The sequence below is a fragment of the Engystomops pustulosus genome, chromosome 7 (genome assembly GCF_040894005.1).
Source record: "Engystomops pustulosus chromosome 7, aEngPut4.maternal, whole genome shotgun sequence".
In the NCBI taxonomy this organism is placed as follows: domain Eukaryota; kingdom Metazoa; phylum Chordata; class Amphibia; order Anura; family Leptodactylidae; genus Engystomops; species Engystomops pustulosus.
The window spans coordinates 134,910,255-134,936,396 of NC_092417.1; the positions used below are offsets into that span (position 1 = coordinate 134,910,255).

The 26,142-nt window shown below is 42.2% G+C and overlaps 1 protein-coding gene across 1 annotated transcript; it reads right to left on the minus strand.

The window, feature by feature from the left end:
• Positions 1-563: 563 nt before the first annotated feature.
• On the minus strand, positions 564-25,820 carry CCS (copper chaperone for superoxide dismutase). The gene is made up of 8 exons (XM_072117891.1): positions 25,622-25,820; positions 22,934-23,006; positions 15,886-16,023; positions 13,275-13,452; positions 13,023-13,083; positions 10,234-10,311; positions 3,994-4,097; positions 564-2,851 (listed from the first exon to the last, which is right to left on the minus strand). Exons 1-8 carry the CDS (start codon positions 25,676-25,678, stop codon positions 2,698-2,700), a joined length of 843 nt encoding a protein of 280 aa, XP_071973992.1. The 5' UTR covers positions 25,679-25,820; the 3' UTR covers positions 564-2,697.
• Positions 25,821-26,142: the final 322 nt, after the last annotated feature.

Consider the following 26,142-nt stretch of genomic DNA (forward strand, 5'->3'; position numbering starts at 1 on the left):
TTAAATAAACAGCAAAGAATTGCATAGAAGCAATGACGTAAACCCGTGGGACTTTAATAAAGTTCACCTCACTTGGAATTTTGGATGTTTGGACTGCTGCCTGCGGTTTTTGCATCTAAAATACAATGATGATTATTCCCGGCGGTAAACCCCGTGATGAAAAAAGCGCCCTAATGTCCGAAACAGCACTCTTACCATTTTGAAACAAAAAAAAATTTAAGAAAAAGGGTCGTACATTCCACAAAATGGTAAAAAGGGTAATTGGCTCATCCTGCAAAAAATGACCTTACACAACTCGCTACAACGTAGTATGAAAAATGTTATTGCCGTCAGAATAAGGCAAAATGAAGAAAAATATTTCGAACAAAAGGTTTTCATTTTTTCAAATCTATTAAAATCTATAAAAATTTTGATATTCCCATGATTGTACCGATCCAAAGAATAAATGAGAGGTATCACTTGGAGCTCACAGTGTAAGCTTCCCAGTACACGACATGGAATATGAAGTAACGTCACTAGGAAATACAATTTGTTAGGCAGAAAACAAGCCCTCAACATACAAATACTTAAAATACTAATTTATTATTAACAATAAAATTTCAAGATACTGTACTATAATAGGTACACATATTTGATGTACAGTGTTTATAAGAATCTCAAATATTAAATAGCAATAACTTAATTGGTTGAAGATCAGTTTTAAGCTGACAAAACAGTAATAATTCAGATATCTGTACAAACAGGAATTGCTGCACACAAACATGTTCCATCTGTGCCATCTGTACCCATATGCTAGTTACTTAGCACACACAGTAAAAGGGAGTTCTTGCTTTACAGTGGTATATGATGCAATAACAACAGTTTGTGTGCAGCTGGACTAATAGCTATAATAGCAATATTGACTTGGCCAAGTATGCACAAGAACTGAATATTAGACTGGCAGACACCTTTAAAGGGGTATTCCCACGAAGACAAGTTTCTTATATGTACTCAGGATAACAATTAAACACATTCTCTAATTCACTGTTATTAACAAAAATACAGCATTTCACAGATATAAGTCCAACCTGTCTCTATCAGTCCTGGTGTACACAATTTCAGTTAACTTTTGACTTGGGGTCGGGTGGCCGCCATCTTGGATTTCTTTGTGAAATCGTGCAGCTGAGATTTCTGTGTTTTTCTGCTCTGAGCCTGTAGCCACACCCCTGCACGGAGCTCAGAAACACATACACGGACACCCTACTAGGAGATGGTGAGCAGAGAGTGATAGGCTGCAAACTACATAAGTGATCTGGGGGAGGGGGGAGGAAGGCACATATCTGTAAGATGTAGCAGGGCTCAGAGTGTAACAGTGTAATGGTTTATCAGCCCCTGTATAATCTCTTGCATCTCTAATCTGTCTCATCTCTCTCTCTATGTGTCAGTGTGTTAGTACAATGTCAGAAGCCACATGAAAGTGCATATACACCCTGATAATCTAACCCCACTGTCACCCCACAGCACTAGATGGGTAATAATGTGTCTGCTTAGAGAGTCCCCGCCCACACCCTGGGATCTTGCACTGACCAACCTAGGGAGTGATAGGAGCTAAAACAGCTAAATAGGAGCTAAAACAGAGTAACATTGTAAAGTTAGGGGTTAAAATGATCTTTATTGTGTAAACATCACTAGGGGATTGTAATGTGAGAATTTTTCTTTCGTGGGAAAACCCCTTTAAGAGCATAAGGAAGTTCACCCCTCTTCAACAAAATGATAACACATGCAGAAATCAAATGCCCAATCTTTCGCTTCCATCGCAGAAAAGTCAGTAAGCTGCTTTAAATATCCAATTGTTGGCCACTGAGAGAAAAACTTAAAAGGGGTATTCCCACTTAAGCAAGTACTTGATATTGTTTGAATAATGAAAAGTTATACGAATTTCCAATACACTTTCTGTATCAATTCCTCATGGTTTTCTAGATCCCTGCTTGCTGTCATTTTATAGAAAGCTTCATTGTTTATTTTCAGTGGACAGAAATCTGACGTTGATCACACAGGTGCACGGCTCGTTATAACACACAGCTCTGATTACCCTCTATGATACTAATGACCTGTACACCTGTGGGACCATGTCAGATTTATATCCACTGTAAGTAAGCAATGAAGCAGAGATCTAGAAAACCATGAGAAATTGATACAGAAAGTATACTGAAAAACTGTATTTTTTTTCATCATACAAACAATAACATTGTTTGCCAACAATTTGCCAAAGTGGGAACACCCCTGTAACCAATCCTAATCTAATGTATGTTCCCACCTTATGATTCTTTGGTTCACAGATTGAAAAAAAAAAAACTAAACAGAAAGTGATATAAATGCTTGCAGAATAGAAAAAGCTATTTACCTAAGAGATCCCATTACATATTCCCTGTAATACTTGTTACTTTCATATATGGCACATTCTTAGCAAAACCTATTGAGAAAATATATCATGTTCAATCTAAGAAGGTGTTAAATTTATAGATTTAATTGGTCCCATTTACCTGGTCATCCTTTAAACGCAGTCAGAGTTGTCATTACCCTTTAGGCCAACAAAAGGATGGTATGTTTATGAGGCACAGATATACTGAAGTCATAAGCAAGTACCTGCACAATCAATGCATTATGCCAGATCTTAGATAAGAATGAAAAGATTAACCATGTGATTAGATTATTCCATTACAAATGTGAATAGCTAGTGTGCCCCTTTTTCCTTTCTGGTCCAGCTATAGGACAGTCTCTTTCTTCCCATATGGTTATGCCGTCACAGGAACAAATTTGTTTTGCATTCTCAAATAGACCTGCTGAGCGTGCAATGATTCCGCAAGCCAACCTGCAAAAAAGATAGAAACAGGCTTACTTGTCTCTACTGATACTCATATCCTTCATATTAGGAAAAACATTTTTCAAACAATTTTGTTATTTAAAAAAAAACAAAAAAAAAACTCCCTTCTCCACAGATCTATGTCAGTGATGTCTTTTACAGACCAAGTGCCCAAACTGAAATAAATCCATGGATTTTTTTCTGTAAAGTGCCAACACAGCAATTTAAGCAGAAACCCATTGATAAACTTCTCTGCCATAGTTTGCACCCTGACAACTTTAATACCGGAGTATTGGAGGAGAAATTTGGATCATCACTGTATCGTCAGTCCAGGGTCACCCTGAAGAGGAAGAATTACAGGGGCCGGGAGCTCTAATGATAATCGAGCCCTGTCCATATCTTCTCACTCATCTTGCAGGCCCACAAAGCCCAGGACATGTCTATTTGAAATAGGACTGGGCATGGCATTTCCTGGATTGCATGGGACTGCATGAGGATGCATTGAGTCGTGTCTGGCAAACTTGGTGCTGGTGCAACGGCCTGGAAACCTTGGTAGCAAGATGTGAAGAATGCAAATACGTTTTCCATGGTGTTAAATGGAAAACAATACCTCCTTTTGCTACCTTGAAAGGCAGCCCCCTTAACACCAAGTATCAGCTACAAGAAGTCTAAAAACATGGTGAGGAATTTTGTAGAATTGTAGAAAGTGCATTTCATTAGGACCAGTACAATACCTTACCATGATTTTGTGGCAGTATTGCAGCTCAGCTGTATAGATATGACTAGACCCAAAATACAATGCCACATTCTACCCGTTATCACGGGTGGAGCCTTTCTGAGTGGCAGTGGCCAGGTTTTTCAAACCCCGGAAAGCCCCTTTGAGTTTTAAGCGCTTTCTACAGTTGCTGGGACATCATGAATGTATTTCTGTGTTACTGTAGCTGTTCCTATACAGAATTCTATCTACCTTCACCTAGGACACCCACACACTGTAAATATGAACACTACGAGGTAAGCAATTTCTCACAAGTTATTATTCCAAGGTGTGTTGAAAAGTTAGAAGCCACTTTCATGTTTTGATATGAGAAATTGAGAAATTGATAAATGGGAAAAACAAGCTAATACATAAAAGAAACTAAAAAACTTCTTACCCTTTGCCTGAGTTCCCTGTAACCTTTGACAAAGGGTGAGTTCCATGTCCAAGGTCATCTTCTCCTTCATCCACAACTAAAGAGCGACCTATGATGTTCCATACCTTTGGAAGAGTGACATGAAATGTATTAAAGAAAAATTACCACTTGCAAATGTTTTTTAAATAAAGTTTCAACAAAATTCCAAGCGACTGACATAGCCACAAGCAGCTTCTGCTATAAAGTTTAAAAAGTGTTAAAACCGCGATACAGCGGTTAATAACACTAACGAAAGTAAGCACTGGCACCAGCTCACCCTGAGCTGGTGCTCGGTACTTACAGCTTACACCTACCATTTGAAATGGTAGGTTTCCTTTAAGATGATCTATTCTTGCTGAAATTCAACAGGAAGCTTCATTGTTTACTTCCTATGGATAGATATCTGTCCCTGGTCATGTGATGTCACACAGGTGCCCAGCTCCTTATATCACTCAGCTCTGATGAAAAAACAAGTTGTGCTCCTGTGTGACATCACATGACCATGGGCCGGTGCGCAATGAAGCAAGAAAGCAGAGTAATGGAAAACTGTGAGAAATGGATCATTTATTTTTTATTATTATTGTTTGTGCTGCTATCGTTTTTTAAGATATTAATAAAAGTTTCCAGAGGTCATCAGAGGTCAACCAGTCCCCCACTTTGCCCAAATGAAACAAAACTGGTGGCAATCAAATGTGCCACGTTTATACTGCTCAAATTTTCGTTTGTGCTGCTTTTGTTTTGAAGATATAAAGCAAATTGTAAAGGTCAAAAGATAAGGACCCCCCCCCCCCCACACACACATTAATCGAATCAAACAAAACTGGTGTCAAATGTTTGTGCTACGTTTGTGCTGGTTTGACCAGCAAAAAATTTTGTTTGTGCTGCTACAGATTTTAATATATTTATAATTTTTTCCAGAGGTCATCAGAGTTTATTCCTTCCAAAGTACAATGGGGCAGATTTATCAAGCAGTCTGAAAGTCAGAATATTTCCAATTGCCCATGGCAACCAATCACAGCTCCCCTTTAAAATATTCATGAGCACTGGTGAAATGAAAGCTGAGCTGTGATTGGTTGCCATGGGCAACTGGAAATATTCTGACTTTCAGACTGCTTGATAAATCTGCCCCAATGTGTTTGCTAGCTCCCCCTGGTGATCAAACCAGAGAAGAGTAACTAGGTTTGTTTATTTACCAGTTCATCCTAAACACTTTAACTTATGTAAAGACCTAAAAACGTACTTTAAAAACTATAGTGGCACAAATGAAAATTTTTGCTGCAGAAACCAGCACAAAGATAGCATTAACATTTGACCAGTTTTGTTAGATTCGGGTAATTCGGTTCTTTCCCGCCACTTCTCCCCTTGCCATGACAGAGGCAAACTTTCCCTACCAGTCCACTGTCTCCCTTATTTCTCACCAGGCCCAAAGCCAAGGAAGAAAATGCAGGGAGACAGCCCTGTGCGACTTCACCAGCAAGAAATTGCTGCAGGAAGAAGTCAGCCTGTCCGCCGTAGCCAGGACAATGTTAGGGTGTTCTTTCAAGAGATGGAATCCAGTCACAAAAAATGCAAAAAGCCTCAAAAACCATCTCCACTCCACCATCTCCAGCTGGATTCAGTGTTGGGATACCTCAAGGATATTCTAAGTCAAAGAGAAGCCATCCAACAGGATAGGCATCTATGGATGTATCGTCCCAATCTAACCCTCTTTCTTCCTTCATGATGGCATACCTAATCATTTTCTCCATCAATGTTAGAAGCATTAGAGATCAGTTTTGTTGTTAGACCACACTAACCTCACAGCATAATGTTGTAGAAATGTGTTCCTCCCTCTTCCAGGTCTTACAACCATCTCAGGCCTTCCTTCTTGTCTGGTGAAAGCAGTTGCAGGTGAACAGGCATCGCCATCTTTCTGAACGTGTGTACTTGCCCTGACCAAGATGAGCGTCTGCAGCTTTTCCAGAAACGCAGACTGCAATTCGCCACCACTAGACCGTTGGTAATGGATGGTGACTTCAACTGCCCCATAGAAAAGGACAGTCGCAGTTTCGGCACAGCGAGCATGCTGGACCCTACGTCCAGGCTGCTCATGGAGATAGTAACTGAATCATCTTAAAAGGGACTTTGTAGGTTCCATGGGGAGTGGCTCTAGAAGTTTTGTGGTACGCTCTGATGGCTCTATGCATTTACGAATAAATGTTCACCTTGGGTGGATAGACTATGGTCCCCTACTTCTTTGCCAACCAAAGGACCATTTGGGTTTAGGTAGCTCTGGGCAATAGTTTTCCAACTGGAAACTGGAAACTGAACTGTTCCCTGCTGGAGGGTGAGGAAGCCCAGGCAGAGCTCAAAAGATGTCTACATGGTTATTATAAATGATTTTTTGAAACTGTCAGCGATTGGTGGGAACACGCATACGTTTAAATCCATTGTTTCTTTCAGAAAAAAAGCAGACAACAGGTCGAAAGAGGGACTTCAGAGAGTTACAGCCCCAGCTGCGATCCGTGCAACACCTTCTGCCCCGCGGCTGGGACAACGGAGATGAGCTGGAGGAAGGTCTGAAAAGACACTTTGAGGAGGAATCCAGACATATCATCTTTTGTGCCAAAGTGGACAAAAAACTTGAAGGTCATCACTGGAGCGATCATCCATCAAGTTCAGACATGTGGCATTCCCGGACACAGAATCACAAACAGCTTGCCCCTTGATAGAAACATAGTCGACAGCCACTGGCTCCAAGTTGGAGTGCTCTCTGTACATGAACGACGTGACCATCTTCTTTGTCAACCATTCTTCAGTTAACGCACTCATCCACTCCGTCGAGAAGTTCGAACAAGCTTCATGGGCAAAAGTCAACTGCAAGATGTTGGAGGCCATGCTTTTCTGAGACTGGCACCTTGTTTTTTCTGCCCCCTTCCCCTTCTAGTAGAACTTCAAGGTGCTGGGGGTTTGGTTTGGCAAGGAAGGTTTAGCAAGGAAGGGGGGGATTTGTAAGACTCAGAGGACTGGCAATAGTTCACTGGGAAAGTCTGTGTCCCACTACTTCTTTATACCTCTCTAGTGCAAGCTGGGGTGTGACATGTTAGACAGCTCCTTCCTTTATATCTCATCAGAGCTAAGGACACAGTTGAGCAGCTTCAGAGGGTCACCCCTGACATGGCAGAGGCTGTCTCGACTAATGTGTCATGGGACTGACTCTCTAACAATCACAAGAACTTATTGTGGATGGCCAGCAAGGGGGTCTGCCCCTCAGGAAACAGGCCTAATGGTGGCAAGTTGTGGTCTGAGTTTCTGGAAAAGCTCAGATACTCATCCTGGTCAGGTTAAGTGTATACATTAACCGCCAAGGAAAAGTCTATGATCAAAAGTCATCTGCAGGTGAGCTCCTGGATGGAATCAAGCGTGAAAGCGCTACCCCCAAAAAGGATGGTGATGTCTGCAGTCCTGCAATCATCCCCACTGGACAAAAAGGAAGGTCTGTGACTCCATTGCTCCGCCAAATGCTGGTATGACCTAAAAGAGGGCACATTCATGCAACATGTAAACATCGCTAGACTGATAGGCAAGAAAGTTACCGTACAACAACAAAACTTGGACGGAACTGGTAGGGGGACTGTCCCTCTACTTCCTTTTCCTCCGTTTTGCACCTGCCAAGACAAAAGAAGCGACAATGGAGGGGAGATTTGCCGCTGTCTTAGCAAGGGCAGAAGCAGAAGAGGTCATTAGTGCCGCTTCTCCTTGGAGAAAAGATTGGGATTGAGGGTTGCCTTAGGTGTTGTTGACATATCACTTAAAATTCCTGCTATAGTGCCATACTGAGAGGAGTGGAGGGTTCCATAGATATTCTTCTGACAAGTCTTGGGCTTTGATTCCTCCATCCAAAGAAAAAAAAGAAAATTGAAAAAATGCTGACCACAGTTGGTTTAACTTGAAAAGCCAAATCATTACGCTTCTTAAAAGTCATTCTTGAAGTTTAACCCCTTCGTGTCTATGCCATTTTAGACCTTTAGGACCAGGCCTGATTTTTAAAATTTGCCCTGTGTCATTATAGGAGGTTATAACTTTTTGACACTTTAACATATCCTGGGGATTTTGAGATTGTTTTACCGTCACACATTGTACTTCAAAGTAATATTCAAATTTTGATGATATCTTTTGTGTTAAGTTATGAAAAAAACTTAAATTTGGCAAAAATTTCTAAAAATTCTTCATTTTCATAGTTTAAAATGTTCTGCTTTTCAGGCAGATAGTCATAGCACCCAAGTAACTTTATAACTAACATGCCATTTTAGAAACTACACCCCTCAATGTGTAAAAAATCAACTTTAAGAAGTATGTTAACCCTTTAGATGCTTCACAGTGGTTAAAACAAAATGGAGGTCTAATTTACAAGCTGTCATTTTTTTTAGACAATATATTAATTTTGGCCAAAAATTAAACCGTCACAATGTATTAAATTACAAAAAACTCCACAAAGTTTGATACCCAACGTCTCCCGAGTCAGAGGATGCCCCATATGTGGTGGTGACTGCTGTATGGGCGCACGGCCGGGCATAGAACGGAAGGAGGCGCCATTCAGAGCAGATCTGCAACGTCACATCTTACAGGCTATAAAATTTTCATTTTTTTGTAATTTGGACATATGGGGGATTATTTTTTTGTGGATGAGATCCACTTTTCAGGTACATCATTTACAGGGGGGCTCAATAGCGCTCTTTCTTGGTGATGGTTAAAAAAATCATTAATTCTTGTTTATGGTTTTTAGCATTTTTTTCCTCGGACATTCACCGTACCATAAAAATAATGTGTTATCTTTATTCTATGGGTCATCACGATTACGGCGATACCCCATTTACATGGCTTTTTTATGGTGAACTTGTTTTGCAAAATATAGAACTCATTTTGTGAGACATTTACTTGTTTTTGTATCGCCATGTAACAATGGGCAGAACATTTATATTTTTTTGTTTACAGCGCTGGTTTAGAGCTTATTTTTTGCGGGACAAGCTGTACTTATTCTTGGTATCATGTTGGGGTACATTTTACTTTTTGATCACTCTTTATGCACTTTTTATGCGGTCAGATGTGAAAATTTAATAATTTTTGTGAGGTTTTTTTGTGTTTTTTTTTACGGCGTTCACCGTACGGGTTCAGTGACCATTTTATTTTATTTGACGGGTTGTTACGGACATTGTGCTACCCAATATGTTGTGGTTTTTTTGGTGATTTTCACTTTTTTTATGTTTTATATGATTACTGCATGGGACGGGACTTAAGGGGACTTTTATTCTTTTTAAATAATTTTTTTTTAGTTGCACCTTTTTTTACTGTTTTTTTTTGTCCCAGGGTGGGACATGAACAAGTGATCATTTGATCACTTGTTCATTGTAATATGCTGCAATACTAATGTATTGCAGCATATGACATAGTCAGCCTATGTATTCTGATTGGGCTGACAGCTGCACTGTTAGATCGTGCACAGTGCACGATCCTAGCAGGCAGCTGCCATAGGCAGCCCAGGGGACCTGATCGTGCCTCTAGGTTGCCATGGCAACGATCGGCACCTCCGTGCCCTGCACAGAGGGTGCCGATCGTCGCGCCAATACACCATAGATGGCGCGGTCACTATGACCGCGGCGTCTATAGGGTTAAACAGTCGGGATCGCGATAGTCGCGATCCCGGCTGTTACTGCGGGATCCCAGCTACCGCGTACCGCTGGGATCCCGCGGCGATCGCAAGGGCTCAGCTTCTGAGCTCGGGCGATCGCCATGACGTGATTCTACGTCAAGGTGCGGGAACTACCCGCATCCTATGACGTAGAATCACGTCAGGGTGCGGGAAGGGGTTAAGGAAGCTTTTCAAAGTAACAAAAGAGGCATTGTTTTCATTGTCCTATGCTGAAAATCATATTTGCATATTTCTTAGGCATCCTGCACAGGACCGTAATGGGGGCCATGATCTGGCGACAAAATTACAGTTACAGCCCGGGCAAACATATGTACGTGTGCATTCAGCCTTAGGGAAAGATTTTCATAAGACACACAATCTTTAAAGGCTGTAAAAGGATTACACTTTTCTTCCCATGTAGTCATGCTGCACATTAGGGGAGAAAGGTAATCCAGCAGGTATGACTGCAAGAGGAAGCAGGACACTGGCTGTCAATATACGTACATGGCACAAAACTAAAAAGAAAAGAAGAAACAAAAGCTTTAGTCTCTTACCTTCACCCTCTTGGCATCAAATCTAAATGTTGCTCGACCATCATCACAAGCCAAGATGTTCCCAAGATCACCAACATGCTACATAAAAATAAAGGAAAACACGGTTAAAATATACTCTAGTATAAGCTACGTTTTTCAGCACAAAAAATGGCTTATACTCGAGCCTTTTAAAAAAACAAAACAAAAAAAACCGTTGTACTCACCTTTGTACTCAGCTGACATCATAGTGTGCACGCCAACAGCGCACAGGGAGATTGCGCACTGGAGAAAAGAAGGGGCACATGCAGGGGCGTTGGATAGTGAGTACAGAGTTTATTTTTTTATAGGCTCGGCAAACTCAGGCAGGTGCTGGCTGGCTATAAACTAGGTGGAGGCTGTGACCAGTGCATTTCCACCCAAGGCTTATACTCGATTTAATAGGTTTTCCCAGTTTTTTGTGTTAAAATAAGATACCTTGGCTTATACTCGGGTCGGCTTATGCTCGAGTATATACAGTGCTCTTTATTAGAAGTTCTTGCTTCCCAAATGGGACAGCAAGAACTTCTATTCCATTTAATAACACACATATTTAGCTTATTTCAAAGACAAAAAACAATAATGGGCAAATCTGCAGTAGACAGAACCTGTGCATTTGACTTTGCACCTGTGTAATAGGTGATCAAACACATTGTTATTTTTACTTGACCATACATATGGGCACCCAGAATGCTACAATCCAAAAAAATTGTTTATTCCATCCCCCAGCATCATAAAATCAAGAAGCTACTGCAGGAAATCTACCGTATATACTCGTGTGTAAGCCGAGTTTTTCAGCACAAAAAAAATGTGCTGAAAAACGTCCTCCTCGGCTTATACATTATACAGTCTATTATTTTAAAAAAATTACCCAGTTAAAAAAAATAAACTTAAATACTCACCCTCCGACGTCAGCGCGACTCCCCGATGTCAGCGCGCCCCGTCTACTTTTTTCTCCGCGGCTCCTCTTCCCTCTTATTTCTTCCGGCATGGACGTGGCCATGTTTTCTTCATGGCCGTGCATACTATGACATCAGCAGCGTCCGCGTCATAGGATGCGCATGCTAGAAGAAAACATGGCCGCGTGCATGCCGGAAGATAGAAGAGGAGCCGCGGAGAAGAAAGAAGACGGGGCGCGCTGACATCGGAGGGTGAGTATTTAAGTGTATTTTTTTCAGGTCCGTGGGGGCAGGCAGGCCGTACACCGCTGGGGGCAGGCAGGCCGTACACCGCTGGGGGCTGGCAGGCCGTACACCGCTGGGGGCTGGCAGGCCGTACACCGCTGGGGGCTGGCAGGCCGTACACCGCTGGGGGCTGGCAGGCCGTACACCGCTGGGGGCTGGCAGGCCGTACACCGCTGGGGGCTGGCAGGCCGTACACCGCTGGGGGCTGGCAGGCCGTACACCGCTGGGGGCTGGCAGGCCGTACACCGCTGGGGGCTGGCAGGCCGTACACCGCTGGGGGCTGGCAGGCTGTACACCGCTGGGGGCTGGCAGGCTGTATACTATGGGGGGGGGGGACCTGAGTGAAGTTGGCCCCCCCACCTTGTTCAAATCAAACAAAATTGGTGTCAAACGTTTGTGCTACGTTTGTGCTGGTTTGTGCAGCAGAAATTTTTGTTTGTGCCGCTATCGTTTTCGAGATTTTAATGAAAGTTTCCAGAGGTCATCAGAGGTCAACCAGCCCCCCCACATTGCCCAAATCAAACAAAACTGGTGCCGAACAATTCTGCTACGTTTGTGCTGGTTTGTGCTGCGCAAATTTTTGTTTGTGCTGCTTTTGTTTTGAATATATGAACAAAAAATGAAAGTTCAAAAGTTCAGCCACATTAACCGAATCAAACAAAACTGGTGTCAAACGTTAGTGCTACGTTTGTGCTGGTTTGTGCAGCAAAAATTTTCGTTTGTGCTGCTATCATTTTTAATATATTCATACTTTTTTGCAGAGGTCATCAGAGTTCATTTCTTCCAAAGTACAATGTGTTTGCTAGCTCCCCCTGGTGATCAAACCAGGGAAGTGTCACTAAGTTTGTTTTTTACCAGTTCATCCTAAACACCTCAAACACCTGAACATACCTTAAAAATTATAGCAGCACAAACGAAAATTTTTGCAGCACAAACCAGCACAAACGTAGCACTAACGTTTGACACCAGTTTTGTTTGATTCCGTTAATGTGGGGGGGCTGCTTGAACTTTTGAACTTTAATTTTTTGTTCATATATTCAAAACAAAAGCAGCACAAACAAAAATTTGCGCAGCACAAACGTAGCAGAATTGTTCGGTCCCAGTTTTGTTTGATTTGGGCAACGTGGGGGGGCTGGTTGACCTCTGATGACCTCTGGAAACTTTCATTAAAATCTTAAAAACGATAGCGGCACAAACGAAAATTTCTGCTGCACAAACCAGCACAAACGTAGCACAAACGTTTGACACCAATTTTGTTTGATTTGAACAAGGTGGGGGGGCCAACTTCACTCAGGTGGGGGGAGGGGGGGGGGGGTTGACCAATGCATTTTTTATTTTAATAACATTGCATACGATAAACACCATAAAAGAAACAAAATAATAAAGGAGGTTGTCAAGGATTAATATACAAAACATGGTATACTCAACCAGCTCCTTTGCAAAAGCAATGCACACACTGGATGATACGCTGTATCTGGCACACACAACCAATATGCAGAAATGCACTGTAGTGGGGCCAGGTCAATAACCCCCCTGGGCCCAGGGTTAAAAGTTGCTCCCAGACAATCCGTTTAATAAACAGATACTCACACTGTCTACTTCTCCTGGTCTCCCATGTGTATTTCCTTCAGGATTGTAGTGACCACCACAACTGTTTTGGAATAAAATGGTGTAAAATGGTTATTTCTCTCTCTACTATGAAAATAGCAACAACTTCTATGAGTTATACCACGGCCAGATGAAAAAAAAATATGCACATAGATATGCTCATGAATGTAAAATGTAAATAATACCTGTACAGAAGCTTTGAAGAATACAATATCTGATTTAATATTACATTACCTTTCACATCCCATTGAGAGATCACCATATTCATGAATATGAATACCATGAAGTCCAGGACTTAGTCCATCCACAGTGCCATCAATAATACAGGTGCTCTCAGAAACTTGAAGGAAGCGAACAACACCCTGAACCAATCCTTCTCCTGCCATCATGGCTACAGCTGCTCCCAAATTCTCTAAAATGAAAACATGAATTGGAGTGAAGATTTTATTTCTATATACAGGCGGTCCCCTACTTAAAGGACACCCGACTCACAGACGACCCCTAGTTAAAGACTGACCGCTCTGCCCACTGTGACCTTTAGTGAAGCTCTCTCAATGCTTTACTATAGTTCTAGACTGCAATGATCAGCAGTAAGGTGTCTAATGAAGCTTTATTAATAATCCTTGGTCCAATTGCAGCAAAATTTTTTGAAACTCCAATTGTCACTGGGGCAAAAAAAATTTTTTGTCTGCAGCTACAATTGTAAAATTTTATTTCAGTTTTGACTTACATACAAATTCAACTTTAATACAAACCTATGGAACCTATCTTGTATGTAACCCCGGAAGAAGCCGTGGTAGCGAAACCCTGGGTCGGGCGAATTAGCGAGACTGGCATCCGCATGGTGGATTTTTGTATGCGCATTTTTACCTTTTGCTTTGTGAGTATGTTTTTATCTGATAAACTTTTACTTGGTTGGACATACTACACTATTGCTGCCTTAATCTTTTCTACAGTAGCCTGTAATTACTGGAGTGGTTACGAGATATAGGAAAGCGCAGCTGAATTGTCTGAACAGTGGTCTATTCTCATCTTGATGCCTATTTGTGTGGAGCTACAACAGAGAAGTTCCTAAGGAGTGAGAGTGGAACGACACTGTGGATTTGCCTAAGAATATTGAAAAGACTTAAAAGGAGCTCCGGTCAGATTGATTTTTAGATATATTTTATGTTTGGACGTGGGATTGGTCCGAGACTGTGGGGCAGCTCCCAGTAGGGTATTGTGTGCAACTCAGTATATTTTCAATTTGTATGTAAGCCGGGGACTGCCTGTATTTATACATTGCTAAAGTTATCAGTGTGTATTATGAGTTATGCCAGTAACTTCTACTGTTAAATATATGTAGCAAGTTATGTTTTAAAAAGTTGTACATCTTATAGATCAGGGGTCTCAAACTCAATTTACCTGGGGGCCGCTGGAGGTAGATTCTGGGTAAGGCTGGGCCGCATCAAGTTTTCCACACAAAATGCGCTTACAAAATATCATTATTCAGATTCAAATGTCATGGCGTCTCCCAGCGCAAGGAAAGCCCCGAGCTGGGAGACGTGTTTTCTCTATGAACGCGTCCTGTGTACCGAGGGGTCCCAAGCTCCTACTGCACTGAGCCCAGTCAGGGGCTCAGTGCGAAATTTGATAATATGTTCAATGATATCATTTTTAGGACTGTACGACCTTTTGATCACTTTTTATCGATTTTTTTATATTTTTCAAAATGGCAAAAAAGTGCCATTTTCGACTTTGGGCGCTATTTTCCGTAACGGGGTAAAACGCATTGTAAAAAACGTTATTATATTTTGATAGATCGGGCATTTTCGGACGCGTCGATACCTAATGTGTTTATGATTTTTACTGTTTATTTATATTTATGTCAGTTCTAGGGAAAGGGGGGTGATTTGAAATTTAATTTTTTTTTATTCTAATTTTTTTTTTAAAAACTTTTTTTTATTTTTATTTATACTATTTTTCAGACTCCCTAGGGTTCTTTAACCCTAGGTTGTCTGATCGATCCTACCATATACTGCCATACTACAGTATGGCAGTATAAGGGGATTTTCCTCCTCATTCATTACAATGTGCTATCAGCACATTGTAATGAAGGGGTTAAAACGAAATAGCCTCGGGTCTTCGGAAGACCCGAGGCTACCATGGAGACGGATCGCCGCCCCCCGATGACGTCACGGGGAGCGGCGATCCCAGGTAAGATGGCGGCGCCCATGCGCCGCTATCTGTTTGAGGCTGTCGGCAGCTTTGCCGGCAGCCCACGCTGTAAAAACACCCGCGATCGGTGCAAGCACCGATCGCGGGTGTTACCAGTAAGCCTTTGCTGCAATATGCAGCAAAGGCTTACCGGCTATGGAGAGGGCTCAGCCCGTGAGCCCTCTCCATGCAGCGCGACCCGACCGCCGCCGTGAATACACGGCGGGCGGTGCTTTTCCAGGTGGGGGCCGCAAAATGTTGTCCCGCGGGCCGCGAGTTTGAGACCCCTGTTATAGATGAATGTGAATGTACAGGTCTCTGTCATATAGTGGTTCTAGTTTCTGCTTCGGTGTCTTTGTAAGGCCGCATTCAGACAACTCTAATACATCAGTGTTATACAACCGGTATTAAAACTGTAAATTCTACCCAAACATCCACATTTAAAGCATTATAAAACTCTAAGATGGTGATAGTTTGTGCCATTAGACCTACAGCTGAGCGAATCTATTGTAATTAACTGTATAAAACCGCACAATGGCTGTCTGATTGTGGTCTATGGTAGAGTTCACACTGTAGATTCTGTTTTTTGGATTAAGAAGAGATAATTACCAGATATAGTTCAAGTTATTTACTCAAAATGGTAACATACGTGATCCAGCGCTTCCCATTCCTTTCAGTACTGCCCTCCGTCCTGTACTCTCCAGCAGCTTCTGCACCTCTGATGCAGACAATGAAGTCTCGATAACAACAGCTTCCGATTCTAGGCTGACATCTACATTCTGTACACCTGTCCACAGAAGTAGATGGAGCAAGATGAGTTTTGTGTGTTAGTATTTTAATACTGTATGAAGAATGTATCTACAATATGTTTAGGACTATAAGACACACTTTTTAGGAAAGAAAAAATGTTGCAAAAAAAGTGTCCTGGTTTTATAGTCCAAAGGTCAGTAGGATCCAGCACGGCCAGAGCCTCCTGATCCCTGTAATGGAGATTGAGTGACATCACGCTTCAAACAATCATCTAGAGAGGAGAAACTTTATGTTGCTCCCTCCTCTCCAGGGTGTCCCGACTGTAACACACAGGACCAAGAGTGATATCAGAAGCATGTGACTGATCACATGCTTACTTCATCACTCAAGGTCCTCATGCTGGCAGGGATTCAGCAGAGAACTGGGACAGAGTAAGAAGAGGAGCTGGGGGGAAGGTGGGGTGTAGTGATCAGTGCGTTTCTTATGTAAGTATAGCAGTGTTGTGTGTGTTCCGGGTGTATAACAGTGCCAATTCAGTTTGTGTTCTGTGTGAATAGCAGAGCCCAGTGTATGTAGCAGTGGCAGTGTGTTCCTATGTGTGTTTGTTTATAGTAGTGGAGAGTGTGTTCCCATTTCTGTGTGTGTGTGTGTATTTAGCCGAGCTGGGTGTGTAAATGTATGTATGTTGCAGCGCTGTATGTGTGAATAAATGAATGTAGCAGAGCTCTATGTGTCAACGTATGAATGTAGCAAAGCTGTGTGCATTTCTGTGTCTAACAGTGCCCAGTCAGTGTGTGTGTGTGCATAGCAGAGTCCAGTGTATGTAGCAGTGGACAATGTGTTCCTGTGTGTGTGTGTGTGTGTGTGTGTTTATAGCATTGATGAGTGTGTTCCTATTTCTATGCATGTGTGTATATAGCAGAGCTGTGTGTGTAAATGCATGGATGTTGCAGTGCTGTAAGTGTGAATAAATGGATGTAGCAGGGCTCTGTGTGTAAATGTTTGGATGTAGCAGAGCTTTGTGTGCTGTGCTGTTGTGCGGCCAACAGAGATATTTTAATTGGTATAAGCACTGCAGCCTCTTCAAACAGCTGATGGATGGGATTGCTGGGAATAGAATTTAACCTCTGTAAAATCCTTTGATGCATGCTAATAAGTATTAGAAGCTAAATTCGTATTTGTTAATGCAATCCTTCAAGGACATAGCTAGTTTCAGACCTCCTATTTCTTAGGAGAGAAAGGTAAAAAAATATATTTAAGATTTAGCATAATGTACCACTATTATAAGTGTGATAAAGACTATGTAACTTTATATATAAAGTCAAATAAACAAGTGTGGTGATGCTCAAAGACCCAATATGGGGAGAAAAATGTGTGTTATGAAAATAACGCTGGTATCATAGGCTAAAGTAAAGGAACGAAAGAAGTAAAAATGGTATATCATACAACACCAAAAGTCTGCTCAGGGCAATAATTTAGTGAAATTATTTATAAAAATATCTAAAAAATAGATGCAATACAACCGAACCTACTCACGGGACCCAAGCAATATTTTAATACATACAATACATCAAGAGTTAAAATATACATTAATAGTTGTGTAGATTTAAAACATATATTTGGAAAATTCCAGGATATGAGCACTCTGGTTACTTGGTTATTTGTACACAGCTATCACTTCCATGGTACATGATATCACTCAAAAATGCTACTACTTTATGTTTTCATTGACATCTTCTTAAAATTCAATAAGCCCTTAAAGGGCACCTACCACCACAAATCTACCTATAAAGGTAGATCGGGTGGTAGGTGAATCAATGGGACGTGAGGATAGCCCTTTTAAGGGCTAATCTTCGCGTCCCTGCCCTTTTTTGGAAACTTTTATTACCCTAATATGTAAATTTTTTTATGCGGCTACTGGGGCGTGGAGTAGCCGCATCTGAGGTTACACGAGGCGGCTACTCCACGCCCCGGTAGCCACTTTACCCCTCCTACTCACCATCTTCGGCGCGCAGCTGCTCGTAGCTGCGCGCCCTCGTCCGACGATCCTGCCGTCTGCGCATGCGCAGAACAGCAGGCCCGCGCCTGTGCAGCCCCGGCTTCGGAGCAGTGACCGCGCAGGCGCGGGCCTGCTGTTCTGCACATGCGCAGACAGCAGGATCGTCGGATGAGGGCACGCAGCTACGAGCAGCTGAGGCCAAATTTGTATTGTTTGTTTTTTTCCAGGCCTGAATGTTTTTTTTTTGTTTTTTTTGTGTAAACGAATATGCAATTAGGATTAGCTCCTCTCAATTGTGTTTGAATTAGGTTTCAAAATCCAATTTGCGACAAAATGCAAACACCACGTGAATACGTACATTGTGGGAACTCGTGGTGCAAAAAATTGTTAAAAAAGCCTCAGATTTTTCTGTCACACACTGCAATTCTTTTCTGTATTTCCGCTTCCTCTACCCCGATCAGACATTATGGGGCACATTTACATACTGGCCGCTGGAGTTCAACGAAAGTGCAATGTCTGCCAATAATGCACTGCGCCGCGATTCACTAAGATCAATATCCTGCATGTGTCGCTTCCCCACTCAGGTCCAACAGAGTTCACCATCTTTAGTGGCACATCTAAGTGCTAGGGCTTGAAAAACAATTTCAAAGTTAACACTGTGCTCAGTCCGAACCAGTCAGTCCGGCGGCAAAGAAATGGTTTTGCTTGATCCAAAATCCCAGCGCAGACACTAGTTAAATACCTGTCCAAGCCGTGTAATCCCTGAAAAAGGTGAACAGTCCGACAAAAGTGTGATCCGCGACCGTTAGTGAATAAGTCCCCATATTTGAAATCCTTAATGACCACCATAAAATGTTTTTGTGGCGGCCATTAAAGGGGTATTCCGGGAATATGAACGTCTGACGCAAAAACCCATGATGATATAAATAAATGAGTACAACAATGCTCAATGTCATTAGTCACAAAACGGAGCTTAAATAATTTGATTTTATGATTTACAAAATTTATGGCCTTTCTAAAGTAGGTGGAGTTATCACTAAGATGGCCGCCACTGGAAACTACAAGTTCCATGATCCTTTAGTTCTCAATAACTCCTCCTACCACTTATGCTCTGTTATATCATCACTGTTAGCAGACTTACTTCCTCTGTTACCATAGTAATGATGTGTAACTGCCATCATCACAACACTGGCCATACTGTATGCCCTGCAACCAACCGACTACAGCCAAACGTAGTGGTGATCACATGACCCTGCCCAGGCAGGTGCAGGACATGTGATGTGGACATGTGACCAGCGGCCATCTTCTGTCCGGCAACGGACCGCGCGGAGGAAATTAACGGACTGATTAAAGGGCCAGTAACATTTTAATTCTTCATTACAGTCTATGTCCCCAGCATTTTCTGCTAAGGGGAGCAAAATTTTAAATAACAACCAATTACACATTAGCTCATATTTTGAGTGCCCATTTGTATATGAATTATGCTGATTCCTGGAATACCCGTTTAAGGATACTTCTTCTGATGCATGTCCATTCTACGGTGCCATATCATAAGAATAATGCAGGATATTGTGTCAGGCTGCTGCCGGGGCTAGGCAGTTTTATCACAGGTCAGCCATAACATTCAGGGCCGGAAAAAAGCCCTGATCGCAGGTTTTAAGCCCTAGACATTGCAGTCAAACACGGATCGAGTTGTCTAAGATGGTGCAGAGGGAGTGGGCTCCCACTGGCAGCCATCAGCACGCGCAGCAGCAATTGGAGGGTGTTGACAGTAGAAGGCTACATTCACACGAACGTGTGCATGCTGTGCCGTCTTGCCCTCCAAAGAGTTAAATGATGCACGGCGCCATGATACGACAGGAGATATGTCCTATCTTTTCCCCGAGTACAGAGCGGTAAGGTGTCACACATGTCACCTTGTGTGCCCATCTCTGTGTGCCCATTGCCGGCCTATAGTGGACATATATACGCCCCCCCAATGGTCCAAGGTAAAACGCAGTGAAAAAACTTTTTTATATTTTGCTAGATCGGGCATTTTTGGACACGGGGATACCTAATGTTTTTATGATTTTTACTGCTTATTAATATTTATATCAGTTCTAGGGAAAGGAGGGGGGGTGATTTGAATTTTTAGGGTTTTTTTTATTATAATTTTTTTTTTTAACTTTTTTTTATTTTTACTTTTACTATTTTTCAGACTCCCTAGGGTACATTAACCCTAGGTTGTCTGTACGATCCTATCATGTACTGCCATACTACAGTACTACATACTCCCTGCACGGAGGGTGGTGATCGTCGTGGCGATGCACTATGGAATGACCGCGGTGTCTATAGGGGTAAACAGACGGGATCGGCATCCTGACGCATGCGGCGCAGTATGTAATGTCGCGTCAGGTGGTGATTGATGTTACTGGGCATGGGGTGGGGGGAAGCGGTGATTGATGTTACTGGACAGGGCTGGGAGTGATTGATCTCACTGGGCGGGGGGGTTGGTGTATAGATGTATTACTGGGGGGTTGGTGGCTGCATGTAGATGCATTACTGTGGGGTTGGCGGCGGTATATAAATGTATTACTGGGGGGGGTCAGCGGCCGTATGCAGATGTATTACTGGGGGGGGGGTCGGCGGCCGTATGTCGATGTATTACTGGGGGTTTGGCGGCTGTATGTAGATGTATTACTTGGGGGTTTGGCGGCTGTATATAGGTGTATTACTTGGGGGTTTGGCGGCTGTATGTACATGTATTACTGGTGGAATAGTAGATAGTGAGTAGAAGGTGGGGGACTCCACCAGATTTTGCGCCCAGGGGCCCCCACCTACTTTAATCCGGCTCTGGTCCAAAACGTGCACATTAACCCATGCAACAGAACAAAATTAAAAAGTCCTTATGAAGAGGCTAGCTGAAGCTGGTAAAAGTTTGTCAGTATCCACAGTGAAATGAGTATATATACACTCTGCCAGGAAGAAGAAACATAAAAAAGGCATGCAAATGCACCAGGAACAAAGATCTTAATTTCTGGAGGCATGTCTTGTGGTCAGAGCAAAATAAAATTGAACTGTTTGTCCATAATGACCATCATTGCGTTTAGAGGAAAAAGGGATAAGCTGCCCTCAGTAGTATACAGCCAGCCCACCCTGCCCCCAGTAGTATACAGCCAGCCCAGCTTGCCCCCAGTAGTATACAGCACTGCCCCCAGTAGTATACAGCACCCTAGCCTGCCTCGTGTAGTATACAGCCTGCCCCCAGTAGTATATAGCCCAGCCTTCCCCCGGTAGTATACGCCTGCCCCCCAGAAGTATACAGCTTGCCCCAGCATTAAAAAAAAAAAAAAAAAAAAAAAAACGTATATACTCACCCTCCGGTGGCCCCGGTGTGCAGCGCTGCTCCCCCGATGTCTGCGCGGCTCGTCTTCAGGCTTCCGCGCCGTCTTCTTTCTTCTGCTGGGCGCCGCCATTGCTCTCTCTCGGCCGGCGTCTAGTATGACGCGCCGCTGCTGACGTCATACTAGGCGCTGCTCGGGGGAAGAACAATGGCGGCGCCCTGCAGAAGGAAGAATACGGCCGGGGAAGCCTGAAGACGAGCCGCGTGGACATTGGGGGAGCAGCGCTGCACATCGGGGCCACCGGAGGGTGAGTATATAAGTTTATTATTTTTTAAGTATTTTTAACTCGTGTTTAAGCCGAGGGGACGTTTTTCAGCACATTTTTTGTGCTGAAAACTCGGCTTATACACGAGTATATACGGTATTTTCTGCGAGATTATATGCACATTAAGAAAAACTAATCCATTCTGGTTCGAGGTTTTTTTTATTTTTTCGGGCCGTTCAGTTTACAAATAGCATGTTATGTGATCACTATAATTATGGCGATGCCCAATTTATATAGTTGTAATATATATATATATATATATATATTACAATTTTACTGAAGAAAAACTAATCTAGAGAAAATCTCAATTGTTTTAGTATCGCCATCTTTTTGAAGACATTACTTTAGTATTTCAGTTGACAGAGCTGGTTTAGGTATTGAGCTGTTCTTTTCAGTGATGTCATTTTGGCACAAATAATTTTTTTGATCACTTTTTGGAACATTTTTGTGCAGGGATTTTACAAAAAAAAATCTAATTTTTGGTTAATTTTGCAGGTTTTTTTTTTTTTTTTTAACAGCGTTCACCGAGTGTCTCAAAAAATAATGTTTTCAATTATTTGTACAAATTGTTACAAATACCGCGGCAATACCAAATATGTGATTTTATTTTTTCTTTATTACATGTGTTTAGGGGACTTTTACTTTATTTGCATTGAAAAAAAAAAAAAGTTTTATTTTTCTTACAAGTTGGCTTAAACAAGCGATCCTCTGATCTAATAAGCCTTATAACAAGTTCCCATAGCACTGTACTAACTTATACCCATACTGCTTTTAAATAAAAAATTAATGGTTTATATCCCCAGAAAATTAAGTTTGTAAGCCTACCTGGCACCCTGCCTTAAGAAGCAGGGTATCCCAAGGGTGTGTGAGATTCATGCAAGGCAGTGTGTCTCTTACCTCATGTCTACTCTTGCATTTGGGACATCCTGCTCCTTCAGGCCTCTGCCAGGTAGACTTATAAACATTATTTTCTGTGGAAAGGAACTATGCATTTTTTTAACTAAAAGAAGCGGGAGCACAAGTTAGTATAGTGCTATGTCAACTTGTTATTAGGCTTATTAGTGAATCTGGTGACAGGTTCCCTTTAAAGTCAATGGTACAAAATACTTATGAAATGTATGTAAACTTTTGACTTTGTACAAAGTAAATGCCTTTAAAAAATTCTCTCTCATCATTCTGGCATTGGGCAAATATAAATAAATTTGGTAATCCTAACTGACGTATGAAAGGTTTCATAGAGTGTATCTATGGTACCTCTGGTTTCAACGGTATTTGCAAGTTGGTAGAAGTCGTCACTTACCGGCTACACCCTGCAAGGAGCTCTTTACTGCTTGAACACATTTTTCACAGGTCATCTGAACTGCAAACTCCAGCTAGGATAAATAGCAAAAATATAACAAAATACTTATTGCTTTGGTTTTATAAAATCAATGGCATGTACAATAAGCAAGACCTCCCCTCTGGCAGGGTCTGCTCTTCTTTTAGCTTCTTACGCCTATTTTTAGGGCTCCTGGCTCATTTGCATAATTGTAGGAGTCTTTAAAAACAAACAAACATGGCATAAAAAGCTAAAAAAAAAGAGCAGATCCTGCTAGAGGGGGCAAACACCAGTATGTCAGTGTGCTTGGTTTACAATCCTTGATCATGCTGGTAGATGTCCTTTAATGGCTTAAAGGGGTTTTCCCATGGCCTAACCTGTTCATCAGTGTGGGTCTCAGCGCTGAGATGCCCGCAGATCGCAGAAACGAGGGGTCCAACGATCCCCTCAGTGCACCTCAGGGCGCGTTCACACGTTCCGGTAGCGTCGCGTTCATAAATCGCCGCTAGCGCACAGGGGGCGGGCTCGGGACGAACGCAAATGCATGCTATTGATGACCCGCTCACATTCAGTTCTCTGGAAACGCATATGCGATCGGCCCGAGCCCCGACCCCTGAACGCAACGCCAGCGGAACGTGTGAACCCTCAGACTAATGGAGCAGACGGCCGCACATGACCTTTCTGCTCCATTAATCTCCACAGAGCTGACGGAAATTGCCGGCCGTCTGCTCCAATACTCTTATAGAGCTACGAGGGGTCAGTCGGACCGCTAGTTTTCGTGATCTGTGGGGGTCTTAGGGTGTTCCGTGGATAGGGCCTAACTTGTCTTCGTGGGAAAACCCCTTTAACCTTAGGGCGCATTTACACGTTGCGTTTTGGTTGTGTTTTCATTGCAACAACTGCATACGGGATCAGGCCGTGAGCTTCCTGTGCAGCCTCTGTACAGACCCCTGTCACTGGTATCCTGGGGGATTTCGGATCTATTTAGAAGATTTCTATCTCCACCACCGGCTGTTAGTAACTGTTAATGTGTCATATGTATTGTACTCTATGTATGTATGTATGTATGTGTGTGCAGTATATGTATTGCATGTGTTTACGCATGTGCAGTACTAGGCCTCATGCACATGAACACGGGTGCATTTTGCAGGCCACAAACAATGAGCTTTGTCCCATTGTTTATGGCCCATCTGACATTGGTGAGGTGAGTGGTACTCATCTTGCCAATGTGACTGTGCGTGATGCAAAGACGGTAGGTATTATTCCCGCCGTCTTTGCATGTATGAGGAAGTTCTGCAGCAGCTGAGGCTTGTGTGTAACATTGTAAGCAGTGTGTTGTAAATCGAGTAGCCTAGAAACATTCCTGTCTGTTGTAATGGGCAGCATCAGGCTGTCACACTGACAGCCTGATCCTGTACTGTGACGGGAGCGGATATAATCGGTTTTATGTCACATCGCTGTGCACACTAATTACGGGGGATCTGCTGATGACTTCATCGGGATAAATGAGGATGTGTTCACACATGGCAGCAACACATATGTTTTAAAACATCAGAATAGTTGAGAAGAGGAGATTTGCTTGATTACATAGCTATTAACATTGTGTTAACACATGCATTTTGTAAACGCCATGTTACCAGTAATGTAATCTGACATATCTCCTCTTCTCAACTGTTCTCATGTGCGTTACTGCCACGTGTGAACGAACCCTAAAAAGCCATGTGCGTCCTTTTTTGCAGATCACTGGTAACAGTCATTTAATGGACTGATACTATTAGATCACTGCTACATGTCATCTGTATACAAAGACAGCAAGGACCATATATACTAACTTCTGCCCCTAGTAAAAGTATTAAATAAACAAAAGTAAAAACTGAAAAATAAAAAAAAAATCACATTACAAAAAGCCTGGTCTGGGCTTTTTTTTTAATGATAATATCATACTGCTCCTCAACTAAAAATACTCCTCAAAAATGGAAAGAGGAGTATTTTTACTCTCAAGTAAAAAAAATGAGGGTGACCTCTGGTCTATAACGCCACTTTTACACCATTTTACATCATGTAAAAAAATCTAATAAAAAGTGATCAAAACAGTCCTAAAAATGATGGCAATGAAAACGTTGCAAAAATTACACCCACACACCGCTCCGTACACAAAATGAAAAAAATTATCATCGTCAGAAGATTGTGAAACAAATAATTTTTGTGTACAAATTGTTTTCATTTTTGAAAATTGTATTAAAAGCCAATAAAACCTATATAAATGTGGTCTCACAGAATAAAGAATACCACAATAGTAAAGAATAAAAAAAGTGCACATGCGTTTTTTCGCCAATTTTACCACATGTGCAATGTTTTTCCCAGCTTCCCAGTACACAACATGGAATAATAAATGACAACACTGAGAAGTAAAATGTGTTATGCAGAAAATAAGCCCTCCCACAGCTTTGGAGTGAAAAATGAACGGAAAAAATGCTGCGTTCTTAAGGGGTTAAAAAAGGATAACAGATCTATGAGGCTCATGGTGAAGGCTGACCAGGGCTCTGTGCCTGACATTCAGAATGGTGGCCAGTGTGACAGGTAAAGGTATACACGTCTATTTTGGAGCTCTCGGGTGACTGCACTATAGGTGCATATACATTTCCCGTTAGCACTTCTTCAGTGTGATACCTTGCACGTGTCCCCGGAGCTCCCTTGTGTATTCATTCCGCGTCTACAATCCTCCATCAACCTTTGCCCTGTAGGACGTCACATGCACCGGAACCTGTCACATACAACCAGTCTAACACAGCGCTTCCTCCTGGTTCCGTTACCGGGCATGAGCTCACTGTGTTCAGGGCGGACGGTTAGTGATAAGATGGCAGACGTGTTTTAGAAACGTTTTGGTCTCCATAAAAATGGTGGATTCTATACGCTATGAGCAATGTGACTGCCATCAGGTCATGTTGTTTCTTACGGTTATGTACGAACACGGGTCACACACTAGTAAGTAAATCTGAAATCTATAGTGTGTACCCCACAAGCGGACAATGGAAGTTATCACATGTTAGTCAGAGATTAATAAAATAACTAAACTTGTGGATTGAAAGAGTATCAATTTTTTAATGTGTGAAATTATTATTGTTATTATGCTCCGTGTCAGACTGGTATACCTATGATTTTTTTTTTAGTATATTTTTAGGTAGAATGCA